Here is a 23154-nt window from a genome sequence, read left to right as displayed (position 1 = left end):
GAGTAGAAGAATGAGGACATATCATTGTCATAGTAATGCTCTTAGGATATGAGCTCTAATTTATTCCTACAACTATTTTTATCCTACAACCCAGAGCATTACAAGGAGAGGAGTAAGACTCCGTCCTCAACTCCTACAACCCAGAGTAGGAGTTGTATGATGGAGAGGAGTAAGACACCGTCCTCAACCCAGAGTAAGCTTTTATCATCATCTAGGAGAAAATGCTTCTTTCCTTTCAAATCAGAGTGCGAAGGGTTGAAGAGGTTGTGCTTTTGTAGAGTAGACGCCTTAGTGATTTTAAGTGTTAGAAGCCATTTTTCCATGGCACGTGTGACAGGACGGTTGTAGGAAGAACCAAAAGCACCAGAGGACTTATGGAAGGAAGTTGCAGCCTTCTTTGTAGCCATTGGATGACTATTGTAGTTGTCGACTCGAAAGCATGGTTTAAAGTATCGATACAATATGCCCTGTGTTGGGGGTATTGTATCATATCTATTGAAAAAGATATGCTCCGAAACACCTGTTTCTAGGTGTTTTGGAACCCCAACTTTTTTTAATAATAAAAAACATGTTCTTAGCTTTCCAAGAAACTAAAATTAAAAAAAAACAAAAAAAAAGAGTTTCGGGCGTTTCTAAGTACCAATACGATACTACCGATATGTGTATCGTATCAATACTTTGAACCTCGCTTGAAAGATGAGAGGAAGAGAGCGTCCCACTGGGTGTGCTAGAACATTGTCAACACAAATTTCGTGTATTGGATTAACACAAAATATGGAGACCAATTACAAAAATAAATTTGTAATAAAGGAAAATACAAGGGATTTGAACTCTCTTTGATTTCTACTCGATGATGTGAGCAACCTCTGATTAATAGTCAAATTTGGTGAAGACGAGGGTCTTCGGTGTTTCTCATACTTCTTGAAGTGTTGATGTAGATTTCCTTGAATTTGGTGCTTCTGAAGAGTTGATCTAGATTTCTTCACTCCAGGCTTCGTGCTTGATCGACTGTAAAGGATGCTTCTCTAAGAAGGGCCCTTTTGTAGTGGCTTGATCTTCTTTGGAGAGTTTGAATCCAAGTGTGTTGTAGAGAAATTAGAAGCTTTTCCCTTTTTTCTTCTCTCTTGATCTTGAAGATGTTGGAGTTTGCAGGAGCTTGTGGTTGTTTGCAATCCTCAAGTGTTGGTGATTTAGAGCTTCTGGCAATGTGACTGTGAAAAAGAAAGGAGCTCTTTCTTCCTAGGCAAGGCTATTTATAGCCAAGGATTAGGGCTGCCACTTCAGCCTACTTAGTTAACGAATCCCATGTGAGTGGGGTGTTGGGCTAGTTAACTCCCATACATGCACCATTATGTAGGAGTTAGTGGTCTTGCCAATGCGACCACCCTATTACAATAGGACATGGGCCATATTAGACTTAATACACTTGGATCCTTGGGCCACTAAGTCATATTTATGTAGGCTAGGGCCTTAGGCCCATGGAGGCCCATATTAATTTAGAGGTTATCATGTAAATTAAGCCCATTTATTTGGATTTGAAATTCACATGTCTACACTCTATCAATGAGAACCATTTTATAGAGGTGGGTTGAGAGAGTCTTAATTGGTCTCGACATTCTTCATGAAAAGCATATCTGTTAGGGCTTCAACCAATTGCGTTCAACTTGTGGGGCCCACATGGAAAGGTGTTCTCCTTATCGTAGTGTTAAGGATTTACTTAGCCGTATTAGGATTCAACCAATTACCTTCTACATTCTTGAACAAGATTTAGTTAGCCTTATCTTTTTATCTAGATTTCTTTGTGGATAACATTGAGAGTTTAGGGACTCTTTTAATGGGTCCCACTTGAGTTCATTGAGTTTTATAGAGTTGGGCCAAGCCCTTTTAATTTAGACTTGAGTTTCTTGTAAGTTTGAGATTTCATCTTGGATTTTCAAATTTATGGCATTTAGGATGTTGACACAAAACAAAAGTTTTATGCGCCAAGAGACCAATGATTCTCTCTCTCTTTCTCTCTCCTAAACCTATCTTTTTTATTTCGTTACTTTTCAAGTCTTCCGTGTGAAATGGAGGAGGTTATATTTCACGATCAAGATGTAAAGCTCTTGCCCAAACATGAAAGATACCATAAGAACTTCTGCCATAGATCATCATTATATTCCAGACGGGCTGTTAGGATAAAGATGGCTGTCTTTGGGAAGAGTGCAAACCATAAATACGGTATTTCTAAACCTTACATTTGCACCGTACAAATTTGTATTTGTACGCCTCCCAAACTGAGTCTCCTTTACATCTTTCCTCTAATTACTGAGCTTATTGTAATTATAGTGGGTGCCCTTTATAAACCGATCGACAAGCATGTAGATCTCGCACATTCTGCCATTTCAACTACAAATATGGGCCGCCATTGTAATATGAAGAGAATCCCCACCAAGCACCACAACTGGAAGGCCACATAAACCTTAATCACGACTTCTAACGATGAAGAACGCCTGAACAGAAGAATACCTGGGTCGACGTCAAACGCGTGGCAACCAGTAGACTACTACTGATTTCAGACAAAAACATTTCCGAGCAGATTCTTTCTTACCAAATATTGGAACTTCTGGATCTCGGTAGCAACTCCTCCATTGGATTTACCGCTTTCGATTATCCATCCATGACGAGTTGAGAACTTGAGGCTGACAGTGGGTTGGATACCTCAAGCAATGAGTGTAGCAAATGCCGGAAGCATCCATACTTCTTCATTCTCCAACGGTTGATTGGATGTCAGACGGATTTCATTAAAACTTAAAACCTAGAACGTGGGGCATTAATGAAGAAATCTTCTCGTGGGAGATGGCTGTTGCATGAAGCTCGTGGGATGAAGATGGATGCGAAAAATGCGAAAATTCGTTAAGGGTCCCTTTGGACACAATTAATTCCGATCTGTTCAATAAATCAAAGTCAACTCTCGAATAATAATAATACACATCTTTCTCCATTTTTATATATATATATTTTTTTTATTTTCTAACATTTCATACATGATAAATCCAAAATCGTTTTCTTTGGTAATACATACTTCGATTTTATTAGACTAAGGTTGTGTTTAGTACACTGGTATTTCAATTCGGAACATTTAGGGTTTATCAATACAAATTTTTGATAAATTGCAGTTATATCACATCAGATAAAATTGGATTGTTGTTTGCATTTTGGCATCTTATGAAGGAGTGGCAGTGGTATATTTGTATTAATATATCCCGAAAGTTTAATATAAGCAGAAATGATACCAAACACAACATAAAAATCTAAAATCATTGAAACCACATGGAATAATTTCAGAATATAGTTTTGGAAATTAAGATCATTTAATATAGTAGTTGGGGATCGAATGGGGAGAGGAATCGCTGGGGCCTAGGTGGTAAAACTAACAATATCATCATCATCTACTTCATTCACCAAAGCTAGAGCTTGTTGAGCTATTTATTTATTTGTTTTTTAAGTACGTAAATATTTTTTTTTTCTTTCTTCTTAGTTGCTCCAATTATATATACAAAAATTTGGAAGGTCAAACTATTATCTATTTGTCATTTTAATAAAAGTGATGATAAGGCAATAAATGAAAATTAAATAATATTTTTTAATTATTACGGGAGTTGATGGCTTAGCCAATCTCTCAGCCATACACTCATACAGTGTGTGATCCAAATGCTACAAATAGGAGGGGGAGGAAATGAGAGCTCCTCACCTGTATCCATACACTACTGATCATCTTTGCTTCCTGCTCTTGATATTGTGGAGAGAAGTAGGAGAGACACCCGATCTCTAAATGGGTTTTGGCGGAATCCTTGGCTTTGACAATGGAATTGTGTTGGCACCCATGGGAGCCGATGTGGCCGGCCCAGCACTGGTCGCTGCTGTGGCTAATGCTGGAGGTATCGGCTTGTTGGCTAGCCCCGTCGTAAGTATCACTCTTTCTTTCTCATTCGTCTTTATGCGGGTATTCTGCTAGAATTCGATGACACACGAACAGTGCAAGCCATTTTCGACGAGAAGCTTGCATGCATGCAAGTCTACTGGGGTGACTTCACCAAGGAAATGGTCGATGAAGCTCACAACCACGGAGTCAAGATATTGCATCAAGTAACTTCCATTCACATGCGTGCACACCCTTTAACCCAATCTGACGATCGAACAAAGTTAATCTCTTGTTTCTTATTATATCAAATATTCCTTGTAGATCGGATCGTTGAAGGATGCAGAGAAAGCTATTGCCGCAGGGGTCGACTGTATCATTGTACAGGGAGTGGAAGAAGGAGGACATATCATTGGCACAGTAATGCTTCTCTCTCCCTCTTAACTGAAGAGCTTCTGGTTTATATTATATAAAATTGTTCAGTTGATTTGTCCAGTTGTAAATAACACCAAACTCTATAAATACTGGATCATCGCTTCCAAGAGTAGTAGATCTGGTGGGCGACAGGGACATTGCAGTGGTAGCAGCTGGGTCAATTGCTGATCCTCGCGGCTATGTTGCTGCCTTGTCATTGGGTGCTGATGGGATTTGCATGGTAATGAGGTATTTCTTTGTTACGTTAAAAACTTAAAATAAATCATACATATATGGACAACTTTTAGCTAGAATCCGTTTGGTTTACAGTCATTGGAATCAGAATCGAAATCCATCAAAATTGGAATCAAGATAGTCTGTTCCCACAATATGTTGGGTCAGACAGGAATCTGAATGGAAATTGAAATCAATTGGAATGAGATTGAAGGAAATGCCTATCCCTCAAATGAGAGAATTGCCACTCCACCAAGAATGGAAATGAGATTCCATATTCTACCCAACCAAATAATTAAAATCAGAATTCCAATTCAAGGGATTGGAGTGACCTTTAATTTTTTTGATTTGATTTGATCATCTTTTCTTCTAGCTAATGATCAGTGTACATTAATTCAATGTTATGACTATATATCCAGGTTTGTGGCTAATATGCAAACGATTACTACAAGCAACAGTTGCTCAACTACACAGAAGCCGACACAGACCGCACCGACCTGTAGAGCCGTGCCAGCTGGAGAGCCCCCATTAGGTGCCTCAACACTCCCTTCCAACAACAATGGAAAAATGCACCTGAGCCTGTCGAAAACAATGAGGAACATGGTCATGTACGCCGGACAGGGCGTTGGCCTCATCAAGGAGATCCTCCCGGCCGGCGACCTCATCAAGAATTTTATAGACGGAGCAAAGGAGATAATCAAGGGTTTAGGCGACAAATACGTGGCCACCAGCTAAGCCTGATGACTCTGCAACCTGTCTACGACCTTCATGAATAAAGGCCTTTACCACTTACCACTTGGAGAATAAAATTTACAAGATTAGATAGTAGAACTAGGTTGCTTGTATTATTATATGTATTGCATTCCTGTTTCCTTTGTCTATCGGACGTCTACGTACCTTCGCTTATCAGATTAAACCATAAGGTTCCATCATCTGTCTGTATTTGCATGAATTTGAACTAAATTGCATTTGCTTGCTTCGTGTCTATTTGTTAATTACGTTGTTAGAGCATAATGAATGGAATAGAACAAGTGATAATTACGATTCTTTCTTACTTAATTTGATAATTAATTTAGAATATATTTTAATGTAACGGCACATGATATGAGTTAACGTCATATAATATAATCAAATTTCCTGCGCTAAAATCAAGATAGGTATCCAGCTTTTATGATATATACACGTGAAAAATGAATTAGAGGTCTACATAACATTTTTTTTTAATTAATTTTCAATAAATGTGACAAGTTATGTGTGAGAGAGGAATTCCATACTTATTAATTATTTGCAAAATGACGGTTGATCAACTCATTGTATTTTGTATTATTTTATATGTATTTGTATCATATATATTTGGATTTGGGCTTTTTCTAAACTGAGCCTTTTAAATTTTTTTTTTTTTTTTTATAACAAACCTTGTCAACTCTTTATGGAAAAAAAAAGGAAATTGCAACAAAATAAGCAAGAAACATATATGAAAACCTGGAATTGCAAAACAATTGCAATTCTGGAATTGCAAGAAACAATATGAAAACAGGTCACTTGAAAAGTACAGGATAGGAGTTTATAATTTATAAAAAGAAAATATCTACATTGCACTCCACCTCAGAATTCTGAATTTCAAACTTACCACAATTCAAAATACACGATTTAATCGGCCTCAGTTCTAACCTCATAGTTTTGTGTCGACTATCATCATTAACGAGACACCCGACAGATTTAAACCTGAAGTACAAATCAAAATTGAGATCAATTTCTTATTGGATAATCTGTTGACGAGGAAGGATAATTGGACAATCTGGAACAACCACACGTCCTAAGCTCAGATGACATGGAGAACGATGAACGACAGCTTGGCTCAGATGACATGTACCTTAAGTGAGGAGCACAACCATACTCCACTAAGTATCTTGCTCTCTAGCTTTCCAAACTTTCGGTGTGTGTTTGGTATTGATGTCATTGCTCAATAAAACAGTGTCACATTAGCATTATATAAAAAAAGCGGTGTTTCAGGAAATGCCAATATATTTTTGAAACTGTTTTTCTATAAAAAAGACAGTTTCAAGCCATGCCTTAAAAATTGAGAAGGAATAGTTTGGAGTAACACTAAATGTGACCCTTTTTCAAATTGCATTTTGTTGCTACCAACGAGAACATAATGGGTATCAGTGCTGAAAATTGATATGGAGTAATACTGATACCAAATGGAAAGTGATGATATTGCTCCATGAAACGTTTTACTTGACAGCAACGCTTCTAAACAGGAAAAAAAAACACACCATTTTCTTAGAAAACAATACTTTCAACCCATACACCGTTTTCTGAGAAAACAAAAGGTCAGATGCCAAACATAGGGGCCTCTGATCTTTTGTGCTTGGATCGTTGAATCCAATTCAACTTGTCCAGCTTGTACGAATTCATCTACTGCTCATTCACTTCAATTGGACAGAATCAGCTTGTAAAATTAATGCCAAATATTAATTACTTATTTAATGGTCCCTACCTCCAAAATTAACCCAGGATAGCTAAAACCAACATTGGTTAATGGTCCTTAGTAGGAGGGAACCACCACATAGAAACTACAAAATCAATTGATATGGCCCACCTTCATTTAGATGAAATATGTAGTGGTGGGGTCATAGCAACAAATATATGGCCTTCATTTTTTTAGCCCCTTTTGGCGCATTTTTTTCACCTGGGCTATGGGTTGCTTCAAAATCCTGAGCATTTTGGTATTTTCTTGTTTAATTGGAAGAAAGTCTAACCGGTGAAAGATTGTATCTCGAAAAGATGCGAGAAATCCATTTTGGACTAAATTCGTGATGCTCCAATTGAAGTTTTCTGATTTTTCTAATATCGTCTTTACGTGAAAATACACACCTCCAAACAAACAGTTTATAGGCTACCAAGATCTTTATGTAAAAGTATTTTTTGACTGTCAAAGCTTCCATAAGATCTTTAAAAAGACTTACCAAACGGTACCTTAGTTTTAGCCTTAATTGCAAAAAAGTGAATTAAAAATGGGTTAATTATTGAAACCTCCCTAAGTTTATGATAATTGCTAAGTTTTACCCTAGCTACTTTATACTAATGGCACTAGCCTCAACTAAACTTTCTCACACTATGGCATTTAGACCCCCTCTCGGTCATGTGGACGTTAAAATGAAAACAGAAAGGGCTGATGTCATCCTCTAAACTTTTTAAATGCCCAAATTACCCTTAATTAAGCCCATTTTTATTCAAATAAATATTTCAAAGAATAAGGAGAGAAAAAGGCATGAAAGATTGTTGAAATTTAACGTTTAAAAAATTAGAGATGAACAAATGCTTAAAAATTAGAGATGATCAAATGCTCTGTTTTTTCACATATCGATATAGAAGGGGGGAGGGGGGAGAGAGAGAGAGAGCGGGCTTATTAGTTTTTAGGATTGATTGTTATGATTTTGGGATGAGATGTGATAGTTGACATATATCAATGATTTTAGAGTTTGGAAGCGAGAATAAATGCGGATGGTTTTTCTTTTTCTTTTTTTAAGGCTCTATTTGGTTCGTGCGAATAGGAGTTTTGGAATTGGAATTGGCTATTTCAATTCCAATTGTTTGGTTGAATGGAATCAGAATCCCATTTCCATTCCTATCGGAATGGCATTCCTCAATTTGAGGGAATGGCTTCCCTATCCCTACCTTGGGAATGAAATCCCATTCTTACTGATTTTAATTCCCACTCTCATTCCTGTCTGAATCAAATAGACTATGGAAATGAACCATTCCGATTCCAGAGGATTTCGATTCCAATTCCGACTGAAAACCCAATAGACCCTAATTACTTTTATTTTTCTCTCCCATTTTTCCTTTATAAAAGAGAGATTTACTCTTGCAATGTTCAATAAACACGAACATGCTACCTCAATGAAACATGAATATGACTTGTTCATACTTTCCTACTTTCCTATATGCATTTGGGTTGACAATTTTCAATAGAGGAATGATAGATGGTAGAGATACACGAATATGACCTCTTCATGTTTCCTCAAACATTGATAACGTGCGATAATGCGACCAAATGGTATTATGTGAATGGTACTATCTATTGCATACCTTTTAAACTAGAAAATGATAACTCACCTGTACTGATAATGATAGCTATAGAGAAAGCATCATAGTTTGGACCGAGGCCATTGAGGGCATGATGAATTATCTACGAATTTGTAAGAGGCTCACCAATTGCAACTAGCTTGTCACTAAATACCTTGAGTTTTTGCAGATAATCAATCATGGAGAGATCATTTTTCTGAGACCAACAACACTAGCTATTCCTCGAGAAGAATAAAGATTGTCAAGAGTTTCCTATAAATCTTTGCTTGTTTTGTTTCCCACGATTTACGGTAGTGCTGTTTCAGTCAGAGAGGATAAAAGCCAGTTGAAGATATAACGATCCTGCTTAACCCATTGTGTATAGGGTTCTGTCATCGAGCGAGATGGACAAGGGGTTGTCCTATCGACATGTCCAAGGAGCTCATGGCTCAAAAGGGTATTTTCAACCTAAAAATGCCATACAATATAATTGGAACCATCCAACTGAACTAAAATCAACTAAGGACTATGATTCCCCGATGCTCCAAAGTTTATTTGGTTGATCGAACTGGTAGACATGACAAAAAACTGAAAAGGACTACTTATGGCTCTGATACCATTTGAAAATAATGAAGAGAGAGAGAAACGATTGAGAATAATGGTCGAATTGTTCTATTCAACTTTCTTTACTGATATATATATATAGAGTACAGGATAGTAAGTTCTTATCTGATTAGGATAGATTAAAAGCAGTCCTAATTAGGACAAAGCTTATCTTACTAAGATAAGTCTATCCTTTACGAAAATAATCTAAAGGGATAAGGATTATCTACAAGAGGGAGAAATACAGTAGGAGAGGAATTTATATTACAAGATAAAATAGAAGTGAGAAGGATGAGTTCCACGTGCATGCACCATGCACCGGAATACGTGCATGGCGTTATCGCTGACAGTGTTTAACCAGAAAACGATTAAATAGCATGAATCTAGACTATCGAGTGAGTTCTAAAAGTCCGAAATTTAATTTGTTGAACTGTTGCATTTAACAGATAGGAAAGAATGCTATATTGGTAATGGCATGAATTGTTGCAGAGATAGAATCAATCGGATAGTTAGAATTGAAAAATAAATTCCACTCCAAACAGATCGAAGAGGCTAATTAGTATCAAAGAAGCTTTGAATCAACACACGAGCAGATGCGAGAATATGCAACAAGAGCGTTAATTAAGGAGGTTGTATGTGGTCATGTCGGCTTGGTTTGTTCACCGAAACCCAAACCCACCCTAAACAAAAACAAAATTAGAGTATAGTATTTGCTCTCTTGCCTTGGTGAATGGTTAGAGTTTTTGTTGAATTCAGATTTTAAAGAGGTTTATGGGTTTTGTATACAGGGAGAAGCGATGGTGACTGCTGCATTCAAATAGAGAGCCCCATCACAGCTTTGATGGCCTTTTCGTCCAGCTAAAAGCAACCCCTCTCTGATTCGGTTCCTAAGTGGGGAAGGACATCCAACAGAGGGTAATTAATTACCTGGAACTTCAAGGGGGGTAGGGGGTTCAGCAATTTACCCTTGAAAAAACGAGTAAAGGGGCATTTTTTTGGATTTGGAGAGGGGGAAAGTTAGTCAACAGGATTTTGGTTTTCATTGACCAAGAATTTTATGTTCTTTTTTCAGCTTTATGTAGGGATTAGGGACCAAACCCATCTCCCACGTGGGTAAATAAATTTTCTATGTAGGAGAAAAGTTGTCAATACTTGAATTGGACAAAAATGCTCTTTTTAATAATGGATTTTTATGGTTAAAATAGTCATTGTCTTATTTACCTGGAAAATAAAATAACATATTTAAAGGCACTTACCTATGTAAATGGTTTCAGGAAAAACTTACTCGGATAATTACATTTACCTAAATAAATAACTTACCGAAAAGCGAACGAACAGCCCATGGTTATCATCATTGGAAGCATTTTTCTTTCTGACCTTAGGCTAGTTAAGAGTGAAAAATAAGTATACTCTCTTAACTTTTATGAGCTTAAAAAATGTAGGTTAATTTATGTACTAATCACTTATGCACACTATTATATATTTGAGTTGGAAAACTTAACATAGAACAACACAGACATTAATAAGTAACACAACTTACAAAGCTTCAGTCCATATTATATTGGCTATACTAATTAAAGGTAAAGCTTAAGGTTCAGAGAAAACAAACCATGAAACAGTTAGACAAGCAGCTAGCTAAAGCAGTAGTAGGTGAAGCTTGAGAGGTCAAGATCGATGATCCATCAAAAGCTAGATCTTCTTCAACTCTTCGGCTGATTGTCGAGGATAGATTGAGTAGTAGGTCTGGACGATGCTGAGGATGGTAATAAATATTGCACCCAATAATCCAATGAAAGCCCAAGGATTACTGAAATATGTGCGGCGAACTTCAGCAACCCAGACCCTCCACTTGTATTGGGTATACCTTCTAAGTTCCCCGGTAACATGTGAAAATTCATTATGATCCACCAGGTCCTTGGCCAAATGATTGATCAGTTCAGCTGCATCATGATCACTACCAAGGAAATTCAAGAGTACACCGCTTGATCTCAGCTCTTTCACATCATCAGCTTGATCAATGAGTGAGTCTAAGAAACAGATATAAGAAGCTACTTTTGAATCACCCAGAGGAAAAGATCTTTCATAGGCTAACAAGTTGAGAAACAAAGGCTTGGTTGAGTGGTCGATGATAATTGGAGGGAGTGTCAACTCTCCATAGAAGGGTCCCTTTTGGAAACGGACACTATCCAAGTTGAATGATGTGCTCTTCTTGAACTTTATCCCTGCTACCTGTTTAAGCTCGGCCGCTGAACGGATTGAATGCCACAGAATTGACTCCCCTGTGCTTCGAGATTGAAAATGTTTCTTCCAGAAACGTTGAATCAAGTAATGAAAATCAAATGATTTATATCTGTTACCTTGATCCTGGCTTTTGGTGCTGACGAGTTTGTTCCGGAATAGGTCAAGCAGATGAACAGATTGTTTTTCTTCATTTTGTTGCTGTTGACGGTCATTAGAGTCGAAACAGACGAGTCTCAAAACGAACTTGTCAAAAATTCTTTCCTTTTTATCTTCGGGGAATGCTTCAGTCGTCAATGCATCGAGGACAGAAAAAGGAATTTGGTTCTCCAAAAGAAACAAGTCAGTCCCTATGGAAAATACATCTTCATTCTTCAACTCCCATTTCTTGAGCTCATTATGGATCAGACAGTGGATGAAATAGACCACAAAACATCCATCCAAGAACATGACGCGTTTGAACAGTTCGTCGTTGTTTCTGTAGAACTCCTTTGGCAAATTCCCGGCGTAGATTTTCTTTGCTTCTTCTGCTATGCTTACGACCTTCTTGTATAACTCTTCTATCTCTGAATTTGTAACAAGCTCTGGTGTTGTTGTCTCCTGCGTCTTACTCGTTTCATTTGCAATTTTACTCTCTGAAACTAACATACGTGCTATTACTTTCTTCATCTTCTCCATTTCCTCGAATTTAGGATTTCCATAGTGATAAGGACCGATGGAAACCACCTGGGGATCATAGTATTTCTTGTTATCTTCGATGTCTCGCAATGTACTCGGAACCTTCTGTATTCGACACTGTGTAATAGATTTAGTATTCTCTACTTTGGAGTTCACTATGGATCCAAACCAGTCATTTAGGTTTTCAACAATGGGTATGATCACTGCGTTTGGACAATCACCTATCTGATCATTCATTGAGATCTAAGAACGGAAATCAGGTGTAATAGATTATATTGTTCTGAGGTCACACTCTTATCAGGTTGCTCTGATGTAGAAACTTCGCTGGTTGTCCCTGCACTAATCCAAAATAAACAATGCATTAAAACCAGCAACTATGCTTGCGAGCCAGCAGAATTAAGACCAGAATTAAAGAAACAAAGGTAGTTTATCAAAAGTAAGGCCGTCTTTGGATTGCAGGGCAAAAACCAGAATTAAAGAAATCGAATCATATCCATTGTATTAGATCGGCTGGACTCATCCAATTCCGATGTACATTGAGTGACAATAAATTAAAACAAAATTGTTTAAAATATATAGCATATATTATTAATAAACTGAAGTAATGATGAATTTGATATTAGACTGAAAAGGATTAGCCTGTGTTCTTATTTCGTAGACAGAAGGATTGAGGCGCAACTTCAATTTTAGCATATATCATATGTGGAAGGACATATATGATTATCATAGTTTTAAGAAACGAACAAAAAAAAAAGAAAAAGAAAAACAAATCCTCTACACGTAAAATTGTTGGTAAAAAATACCACTCTTTCTGAAATATGGTCCCTCTTTATACTAGGGCATAAAATTTAATTTGAATATATACTATTATTCAGTTTCTTCAACTCCCATTCTCCCTCATTGAATCATATAATAAAGGCATTTTTCATTATCATCATTAAATTTTACTAATTAATTAAATCCATAGATAATAATTTGAACAGTATAAAAGCTTATATTTTTAAAATCGAGGTTGAACCATTTTGAGTCAAGCAGGCCAACTCATGATGTCATAATTAAACAATAAAAATTTAAGAATAGGAAAGAGGTACCTTTTTAGTTTACATATTCGTCATATTAAACAAAATAAATATGATAAATAAGAAATAATTTTAAATGATGGAAATGGAATATAAAATTTAAAACCAACAAAAAATGAAAACATATTCCTGTTCTTTCTCATTAAGTCCCATATCTAAGGTATCAATTCCCATTCTCTCATTAAATTTTGTATTTAAGGTATATATTTTTCTCATCATTAAATTCTACAAATTGAATCCATAACATCATTTTTAATGGTACATTTGTTTTTATCATTAAATCAATATTTTGAAAAATAACATAAAAAAAAAATTATTTTATTCCCCCCTTGTGGTGGGTAATAAATTTAACCATACGTGTCAAATAGGTTAATAAATGATGTCATAATTAAATAATAAAATTTTAAAAATATCTAAAATATAAAAATACAGAAAATAAAAAAAAAGAGTTAGGTGTATCTCTAATATTATATACTCATCATGATAAATGAAAATAAATATGATATGTAACAAATATTTTTATTAATGATAGAAATGGGATACAAAATCTAAAATCAATGACCTACAAATGAAGTGATTCCATATTCAAATAATAAAATTTTCCAAAATACAAAATGCAAAGAACTTCAAAAGTACAAAAATATTATAGAAAAGTTTGGCTACATATTTGATGTTATGTATTTATAGAATATAGGATATTGGGTATGTTTCTAATATTAATATTTTCATCTTTGGGTAGTGGGTTATTTGTTCATGTCAAATTGATCAACCCATGATGTTATATTTGAATAATCAAATTTTTTAAGATAAAATAGTACAAAAAATTATAAAAGTAAAAAAATATAAAAAAAAAGAAATTGGACATGTAACTAATATTATATATTCATGAAGTGTAATAAGCAATAATTGAGCATGAATTTAATATTATATTCATCATATTAAACAAAAATATGTGTGAAAACTGAGATATATTGTTATTAACAGATGAAAATGGCTAAAAATATAAACAAAGAAAAAAGAATTATTGTCTTACTAATGTCTTAGAACACTCTAATATTATATATTCATCAAACTAGCATAATGAATAAAAATTATATTTATTAGTGATGGAAAAGAAAAAAATTTAAAATTGATTTAATTATGAAGAAAAACTGTTTTCTTGTTCAAGATGTGGGTTAGTGGTTCAACCATCTAGGTCAAACTGATTAGTTAATCCATGATAATAATATTTTTAAAATACAATATTTTGAAATGGTTCAATCATAATAGTATTTTTAAAATAAATAAAAATAAAAATAAATTATAAAATTGTTGGCATGTTTCTAATATCATATATTCATCATGATAACCAAAACTTATTTTTATTAATGATGAAAATTAAATAGAAACAAAACAAATCAAACAGGCTAACGCAAAATTTTATAATTAAATAATAAAAATTTATTTATAAATATAAAATTTATAAAATAATTCTAAAAAATTTGGGCACATCTCTATTCTCTCGTATTATATATATATATATAGAATGTGTGATAAAACTAAAAATAATATATTCAACATATTAAAAATGATATATATATATAGAGAGAGACAGATTTATAATTGTACACTTATTCATGCATGTCATGCCATGGCATAGTTCTGTTTGGCTAAAGCCTCAAAACCCAAACCCTTACCCGAACATCACTGTTTGACTGTATCAATTCTCAACTACTGAGTGATAGGAGGTCAGCATGTTTATCCCTTTAAAAGAATGACTCATTTATTTTTGTACCAGATCTTGGTTTACCAATGTTTGAGTCGTTTGACAGAATTAATATGGTAAAATTGGCCCTTTTTCAGGGATCACTATTTTTTGTGATTTTCTGATTTCCATCTGATTTCGATTTTTTGAGGCATCCTGGTGATTCCTGATTTCCTGATTTCCATATAGATTTAAAGCCGATTTCTCAAATATATAGCATAAATAAATGGGTCGTGGGAACGTCCTGTCATCCATATATGAAGACCATCTGATTTTGTAGTTTTGATGTTTTCATATATATATATATTGATACAATGTGTTGAGCTTCTACGGACTGGACCGTGCATCCAATGAATCTGGAGTGAAGATTTCAGTATAAATTCTTCTGAACATAGACCTATAAAACTTCGATTTAATCACAACGTATTCAATCTCAATGAATGACACTGCTATCTAAAGTAGTAATTAGTAGCTGTAAAGCACAAAATATATAGTTTTCGTATTCTCTTCTTTTCCTTTTCTTCGGCCAACAGCTTGAAGTGTGTGTTAAATCATCGTTTATTTTATTATGTTAATTCCTACATATAGATATTTATAAAAGTAGATTTTGATGTTTTTTCCAATTAAGGTGAAATGTTTATTTACTCAACCACTGATATGGCATCTAATTGTTAATAAACAGTTTATCAAATATTTTACTCGATTTTGAGAACAAATCAATTACAAACATTTATTTAATAAAGAGAAGTTATAACAAACAGGTACAAAGTTATATATACTATTGCATTAAAGATCACAAAACCCGTTTTGCTTCCATATAAACGAAGAGGAAAATTTAATTTCGCAGCAGTTATGAAGGTAGCAGAAACAACCAGAATCGAATCAATTCTCATCCATTACAGCCATGCACATGGAAGAATCCTATTCCTGACTCAAAGAGTACATCAAATTGCCCCACCTCTGGATTGATCCCTTTCCCAGAACAACCTCTTGTATTGAATTACCATTCTTCTAACCACCAAGAAATGTTCAATAAACAACCCAATTAACTAGCAAACGATCATCACACAGAAACATGATATGTGATGAGGTTCGTAGAGAGAAAACTACTACAGGACGGACCCAGAAATTTCGATGGCAGAGAATTCCGAAAGAGTCTCCACTAATAATTTATCTTTGAAAATGGGGCAAATTTTATATCTAAAATCCTGATCATCATGAATCCAGAGGTTAATTAACTCCTTTTGGTTTAAGACTGACTATGTAGGGGGCTGAAAATATGATCAATCCAGAGTGTAGTTGCACAGAGATAAGGTAATTAACTTGCACAGAGAACAAAATTACTGGATCAAATTAATAAAGATAATGAGAAAATTATGACAAGAGAGGAAGGAAAAAATCCTTCTAAATTTCTAATAATGGAAATCATGATAATAATATAAAAAACTGAAAGTAGGATAAAAGAGAATTGAAATCAACTCACAAATTATGTAGTTGTCCTTTGTCGCAAGTGTAACGCCAATTTCTCTCACTCAGTATATGTGTGTTTTTGTATGCAAAATCTGTTCAATTGCTCAAGGGTTTTATAGACTACATCATGCACAGTGGACAAGCGTAAAGTAAGACAAAGTTGAGGTGAATAAAAACAATGAGATCGTGATACACATTGAATGGTTAGCACTCTGAGCGAGTGTTAGTTTCTTAATTTGTATCTTTGCAAAAACTGATAGAGGGTTTGGGGTGGAAAATTCAATGAACACTTGATAAATATTCTCACAAACTGTATTATTAAAAGTTGTTTTTAACCTTTTTGGTGGGGTATTTTAAAAGACAGGTGTTAAAAAAATTTTGTAATTGCTTATCCAATGTGTTCACCATCTTGAAAAAAAGGAACCCATTGAATGGTTCTCTCTTTGGAGACCGGTTTCCGTCCTCACAAAAGGGTTTTCACATCTTGCTCATTAGTCACAACCTTTTGCATTGCAGTTGTGCATTGGGAACATTTTCGTATTTATGTGTTTTTCAAGGCTTTTAAACCAATTCGGATAACGAATTGATCAGGGGTCTAGTTCCCAGGTCGAACGGTTCGATCATTCGAATCGAACAGTTGGCCCGTTTTAACAAAAAATTAAAAAAATAAAAACGGTCAAAACCACTAAACGATTTAAACAGTTCAACCGCTTGGATCAGTGGTTTATTGACCAAATCAACATTTTTTAATAAAAATCCAGTTTTGAGAAAAAACGGAACCAATCACTTAATCGATTTCCGGTTTTTCTGGTCTGATTTTAAAAACCATAATACTTTTATTGATAAAAAGATATTCCCAATAGACATCTGCAAGTGGCTGTTTTATGAGGACTGAAGAGCACGTTTTGTTTGTATTTAAAAAGTTGGATGAAATTGGAATGGATATCAAAAATGATGAAGAACATGAAACACGTTGGAGGGTTGTAGGTGGTGTAAAGTAGTTATCTAGAATTTGGAGTGAAAGTAGTTAGGAAAGTGCTAACGATACACTTAATTAAAGACACCAAGGCCAGCTGTTAACTTATATAGTGAATAGTAAAGTGTAGAATGCTTTCCTTTTTTGTTGGGATTCATATAAAGAGTAAAGAGTGGGGTGGTTGGGTTGAATGATTGCATCTTCTTTATCAGTTCCATCAATTCATTTTAAAAGCATAATACCTGCAAACTTCCAAAACTAACTTCATGTTCAATTTTAAAGTCAAAACTGCCATCTCTAACCTTCTTATTCATTTTATGATTACATGTAGGACAAAAGATATATTTTTGTTAAGTGTTTTTCTCTTAAAAAGAAACTTATACTTCATAAAATAACGCATCTTTTGATGAACTTGACCATTATTTTATATAAGATACTTCATAAAATAAGTTTAGAGTATATAAGAAAAACAAAAGGGTATTGTCAGCACCCAAAAAGTGAACACTACAAACCCCCAACCACTTTGCATATGTAGTCGGGCCCTAGATACCCTCAAATCCCTAACTATCTAATTTTACCTCAATACTCCTTTGGTTGTCCATCCATTAGGATTGTTTTTTTGACTCTTTTCATTGATCAAGAGCTATGATCCATGAAACCTTTAATTTGAATCTTTTTCATAAGACCCCACTAACGAGGTTAGAACTCTTGAAAACCCCATTTTATCAAATTTTACCTAAAACCCCCTTCTAATCTTCAAATTAGACAAGATTCTATTTAGTAAGTTGTATCCAAATCTACCAACTATTAGATGAGAATATTCCCTACCCTGAGAACTCTTGAAATATCTAATATACCCCTCACTTCCTCTCTTATCCACGATACCCCTTATTCTCATTCTCCCTTGCACATTTCTACTCCCTAAGAACCCCAAAATACCGAAAATAGCTCTCACCTCTCCTTTTACCCATAATACCCTGGATTCACCTCTTTTGGACATTTTTCCCCTACGAATTTATAAAGTACTCACCCTACTTGAACCCTAAGAGTAGGGGAGAGAGGGGGGTTTCTTGTGGTTGGATTGGTTTCATTGATGATGGGACGTTAGAATCGAATGGAATAGTATCTAACTGGAATATTTCTGTTGTCGCCAAGGATGGACCAAGGGCAACAATGTAATTATGCTTTCTTTAGTCGAGGGTTGGTAGGTTCGAGGGCTGATGTGTCCGAAGGCTGTAAGGTCTGACCTGAGGATCAAAGAGCACATTAGAGGCCTTGGGTGTTATCCCAGGAGCAAAGACTCTGACGGCCAAGTTAGTTAGGTGCATAACAAGGGGTCGGACAAGGCCCGAGTAGAGATAGCTCAAACAAGGTCACCAGAGAGCTAAGGAGAGCTTAGAGTAGTAAATGGCAAGATGATTACCTCATGGTGACGAACATATTTATACTTGAGCTCGCCTGAAGTTGGTTAGCAACGGATGGCTAGGATTGTATCTGGCCAATGCCACATGGTGCCATCTTAGATCCTGCAACATGCGCCTACATCATTTGCCCCCCACTCTCAAGGTTGTGCAGAAGGGTCGAATGGAGAGACACTGGATGGCATGTTTGGCGAGGACCTCGGCTTCAACAGAGAGAGCATAATCTCAAAAGCGTGGAGGCGTTGGCCTTGGCTGTTGAGGGCTTCCCTTAGTCGTCTAGCAACAACTGCTTTGGAGTCATCTACGCCTCTTGGGAGTGTGATGGAGGGCCAAGGGCTCGATACCATGTTTTGCATGGGTACGAGGTGATTGTGCCCCCAAACCATGTGCTTTTTAGGTGTCAGATAGTGATGACCATACACGGGACGGGTCTTGGTGTCAGTTGGTGGTGACCGTACGCAAGATGGGTCTCGGCATCGATTGGTGGTGACCATATGCGAGATGGGCGTTGGGTTGTGACTGTACGTCCAACAGGTTTCGGCGTTGACCGGTCATGACCATACGCGAGACGGGCGTCAGATCGGTCGGGTTGAGTTGCTTCTGGTCTAGAGCCGGTAGGCGAACCGGGTGAATCTCTCGACATCATTTCGTCTTTCCAAGGTGAACAACACATGTCGAATGTCATTTTGGACTATCCAGTTAGCTGCTCTGTGGCCATTGGATCAAAGACGATCTGAGCCATCAATTTTCCTTTAAATAGGGTGTTGATTAAGGCAGTTGCCACTATTTTTGCTTCTTCCATTAGAGTTTTCAGAGACCTCGACCATCATCTTAGCTAATCCCTTAACCTTTAGAGACCTCATCCGTTAGGTAAAAGGTTGCATCCTTAGCTATGCCTTATTCCAATTCCGATCTAGAATGCTTTGATCTCCTTGAAGAGTCGAGCACCCTGTCACCTCGTCCTACTATTTCCATTGAGACCTCTAGTAGTGAATCTGAGGGGTCGCCTCAGAGGCCCAAGATCCAAGTACTAAGGGAGAGAATTGCTCCTGGAGGTGCCGATTGCGACTAACAGGGCGATGAATCTCCCCATGAAAGTGCTGGCTCTATGGGGCCAATGGGTTGCACAACTGCTAATGCCTTGGGGCCGGGTCTCCCAAGGTGGTGGAGGGTGGTGAGGTTGAAGAGTCGATCCCAGAGCATGTGAAGGCTCTTGCTAAGTTGTACCATATCCTGAGGGGATATCGGCTTAGAATCCCCAATACCAGTGATCGGCCTTGGCGACCAAAGGAGGGGGAGGTGTGCGTCCACAAGCACTACCTCCAGTTCGGCCTTAGGTTCCCCATGCATCCCCTCATCCTCGAGCTGTTGAGGTGCTACAACATCTCTCTTAGCCAGCTTGCTTCTAACGTCGTGAGGACAATCATTGCTATACTGGTGATGGATAAACTCCGAGGTGTTCACATAACCAAGAAGATTTTTTGGTGCATGTTCGTTCCAAGGAGGCATCCTTCTAGGGAGGGTCTGTACTACTTCCAAGACCGTCATGGAGGGGTGGTCGACAACCTGTCATATGTCCACAATTGGAAGAATAAGTATATCTTCATATCATGTCCAAAGGGTTGATCATTCCGGTCAGAATGGGAGGAACCGAACCTGGTAGTCGAGAGGATCTCGCCCTACATATCGGACAAGGAGGCCAAGGTGATCACCTGTATTCAGGTGTCGGGGACGATCCGGGCCAAGCCCCTAGTGTCGGAGGAAGCTTTAGTGTGGATTGGTCTCAGCCCCACCCGCCTTGGTAGGGGAACTCCTATTGTTGGCTTCACTTTCTTTATATCTCGTACTTTCTCATTGTGCTTTTGCAGAGATGTAAGGAAACACCAAGGAGATCAATGCTGCTATAGACAACAACATCGTTGAAGAAGAATCCTAGCAAAGGGGCGTCAAAGAAGCAACCGCCGAATGGGACGCTAGGTGAGAAGGAGCCTCGGCTAAAGCCTCCAGCTAGGGTCGGGGCCAGAAAGGGGAAAGAGCCCATGGGGGTAAAATGGTGCAATGAGCCCGCCACGAAGAGGCCTGTTGAAGCCCTCCAACCTCCGGGTGGTAAAAGGCTAGCGACGAAGGATCACCCTGCCGAGGGTGGCAAAGGAGGCCTGCACACACCGAAGGGGCACCTGGCCAAGGGTGCTGCTGGGGTCCATCCACTCGGGACCTCGCACATCGTCCGAGGTGCGCAACAACATTCCACTGATGACACGGCGACACTTCCACTCCCAATGGAACATCAAAGAGGGGGATTCCTTAAGCACACCAGGGGTCGGTCGGGCCCTGCTCATCGGGACGCTGCCGCCCTCAGACTGGCACTACTAGACTCAAGTCGACGTGTAGGGTGTTCGGGACACTTTGTTGGACCGCCTGGCCGATGTAAGTGTCTTCCTTTAGTACTCAAGTGTTTTTCTCTTAAAAAGCAACTTATACTTCTAATATTAGTTCTTGAAGCCTGATAATAACGCATCTTTTGATGAACTTAATCATTATTTTATATAAGATACTTCATAAAATAAGATTAGACCATACAATTCTTATCTTCAATAATTGTCTAATTTCTAAATAGTAAATAAAAGATTATTGAGAAAAAAATAAAAGGGTATTATATTGTTAGCACCAAAAAGTGAACACTACAAACCCCTTTGAAATGTGACCCCCAGCCACTTTGCTTATGTAGTCCGATGCCACCTAAAGACTCTAGATACCATAAAATCCCTAATTATCAATTTTTACCTCATTACTTCTTTGGTTGTCCATCGATTAAGATTATTTTATTGACTCTTTCATTGATCAAGAGCTATGATCTATGAAACCCTTAATTTGAAGCTTTTTCATAAGGCCCATTGGACCCCACTAACGAGTTTATAACTCTTGAAAACCCCACCTTATCAAATTTCACCTAAAACCCTCTTTTAATCTTCAAATTAGACAAGATCCCATTTATTAAGTTGTACCCAAATCTAACAACTATTAGATGAGAATGTTCCCTACCCTAGAAAGGAGGAGGCGGAGGAGGAGGAGGAGGAGGAGGAAAGAGAAAGATAGAGACTAGAGGTGGGTAGATTTATTCGGTGGTCTGAAAGTCGAAGAACATGACAATGTTTTTACCCTTTTTTGATATTTTTTTTAAAAAGTTACTCTATTCTGTAAATTATTTAAAAAAAAGTATTTTTATTGATAATAAGACCCTATTTTATATTCAAAATTATTTTCTCTTACCCCATAGTATTTAAGGCAAATTATTTAGAAATAAAACCCTATGTACAAGTACAAAGTAGAACCAAAGATTGAGAATAATGTGAATATTATGCATAATTATGGTTTGATTTTTATGTTGATTTCTCTATGGAATATACACATTATTACCATGATGAGATCAATAGGAATTTACAAATAAATCTAATCCAAAATTAGATCATAATGATGAATCAATTAAATGAGATTTAATTACAAAAATTAAATAAATAAAGGTGATTTTTAAGTAACTTTGCCATGATTTTTCATGGTTTCACAGGTTATTATTGTTTTATATGGCAAAAAAGTGTATGCCTAAATAGTGCATAATAACAATGCTATGTGTTGTGATTATATGGTGGAAGAATGAGAACAATGTTGATTGTTTTATATAGGAAAATTGTTAGTTCAGTTGATGAGATCTGTAGACACCCCATTTTTGTGCCATTTAGTTTTTTTTTACAACACTTCAAGCTTTAAGTATGATTTGGCTAACCTCTCAATTGACCTACGGTATTTTTGAATTTCAAAGTTTGGATGACTAGAATCCGATATCATAGATATGTAGCCCAAAATTCTAAATCCGATGACACAAAGATCACTCAAATTCACTCAAATCCAGTACCATTTACCCCTTCTTCTTAATATTCAAAGCTGGAATCAATTTTGATCATCCAATTGGGATCATTTTGATCATAAACCTCATCTCACATCAAGTCAGAGATTCAATACCATACCTACATAAAACTTAAAATTTCAAATTCAACTACACAAAGATTACTCAAATCTGAAATTGTTTACCACTTCATCTTCAGATTCGAAGTTGAAAACGATTCCAATCGTCTGATCAGGGTCATTTTGATCTTGAAGCTCATGTCACATTAAATTAAAAATCGAACACCATAGATACATACAACCCAAAATTACAAATCCAACGATACCAAGATCACCCAAATCTGACACTGTTAACCCCTCCATCTTAAAACCCAAAGCTAGACACGATCTGACACCTCCGTTAGAATCTTCTTCATTACAAC

General features: G+C 36.6%; 1 protein-coding gene and 1 pseudogene across 2 annotated transcripts; one reads left to right on the top strand and one right to left on the bottom strand.

Moving 5' to 3' along the window:
• The first annotated feature begins 3814 nt into the window (after positions 1–3814).
• On the top strand, positions 3815–5284 carry LOC104590195 (nitronate monooxygenase-like; annotated as a pseudogene).
• Positions 5285–10726: 5442 nt separating this feature from the next.
• Positions 10727–16588, bottom strand: LOC104590183 (UPF0481 protein At3g47200-like). Of its 2 annotated transcripts, none has more exons than XM_010248734.2 (2): positions 16449–16588; positions 10727–12476 (listed from the first exon to the last, which is right to left on the bottom strand). In XM_010248734.2, the coding sequence occupies exon 2, from the start codon at positions 12377–12379 to the stop codon at positions 10916–10918; it is 1464 nt and encodes a 487-aa protein (XP_010247036.1). In that variant the 5' UTR covers positions 12380–12476; positions 16449–16588; the 3' UTR covers positions 10727–10915. The 2 variants fall into 2 exon arrangements, with proteins under 2 accessions (XP_010247036.1, XP_088754860.1); XM_088898734.1 differs by having other exon boundaries at positions 10727–12481; positions 16449–16571.
• Positions 16589–23154: the final 6566 nt, after the last annotated feature.

This window comes from Nelumbo nucifera, chromosome 2, assembly GCF_055504915.1.
Source record: "Nelumbo nucifera cultivar China Antique chromosome 2, China Antique-T2T, whole genome shotgun sequence".
Taxonomy (NCBI): domain Eukaryota; kingdom Viridiplantae; phylum Streptophyta; class Magnoliopsida; order Proteales; family Nelumbonaceae; genus Nelumbo; species Nelumbo nucifera.
The sequence above is the reverse complement of the archived record's forward strand: the minus strand, read 5'-3'. Positions and strand labels throughout refer to the sequence as shown.

What these genes read in the sequence shown, in the direction of transcription:
- LOC104590183 (XM_010248734.2), bottom strand. Translation starts at nt 12,379, where the DNA reads ATGAATGATCAGATAGGTGATTGTCCAAACGCAGTGATCATACCCATT.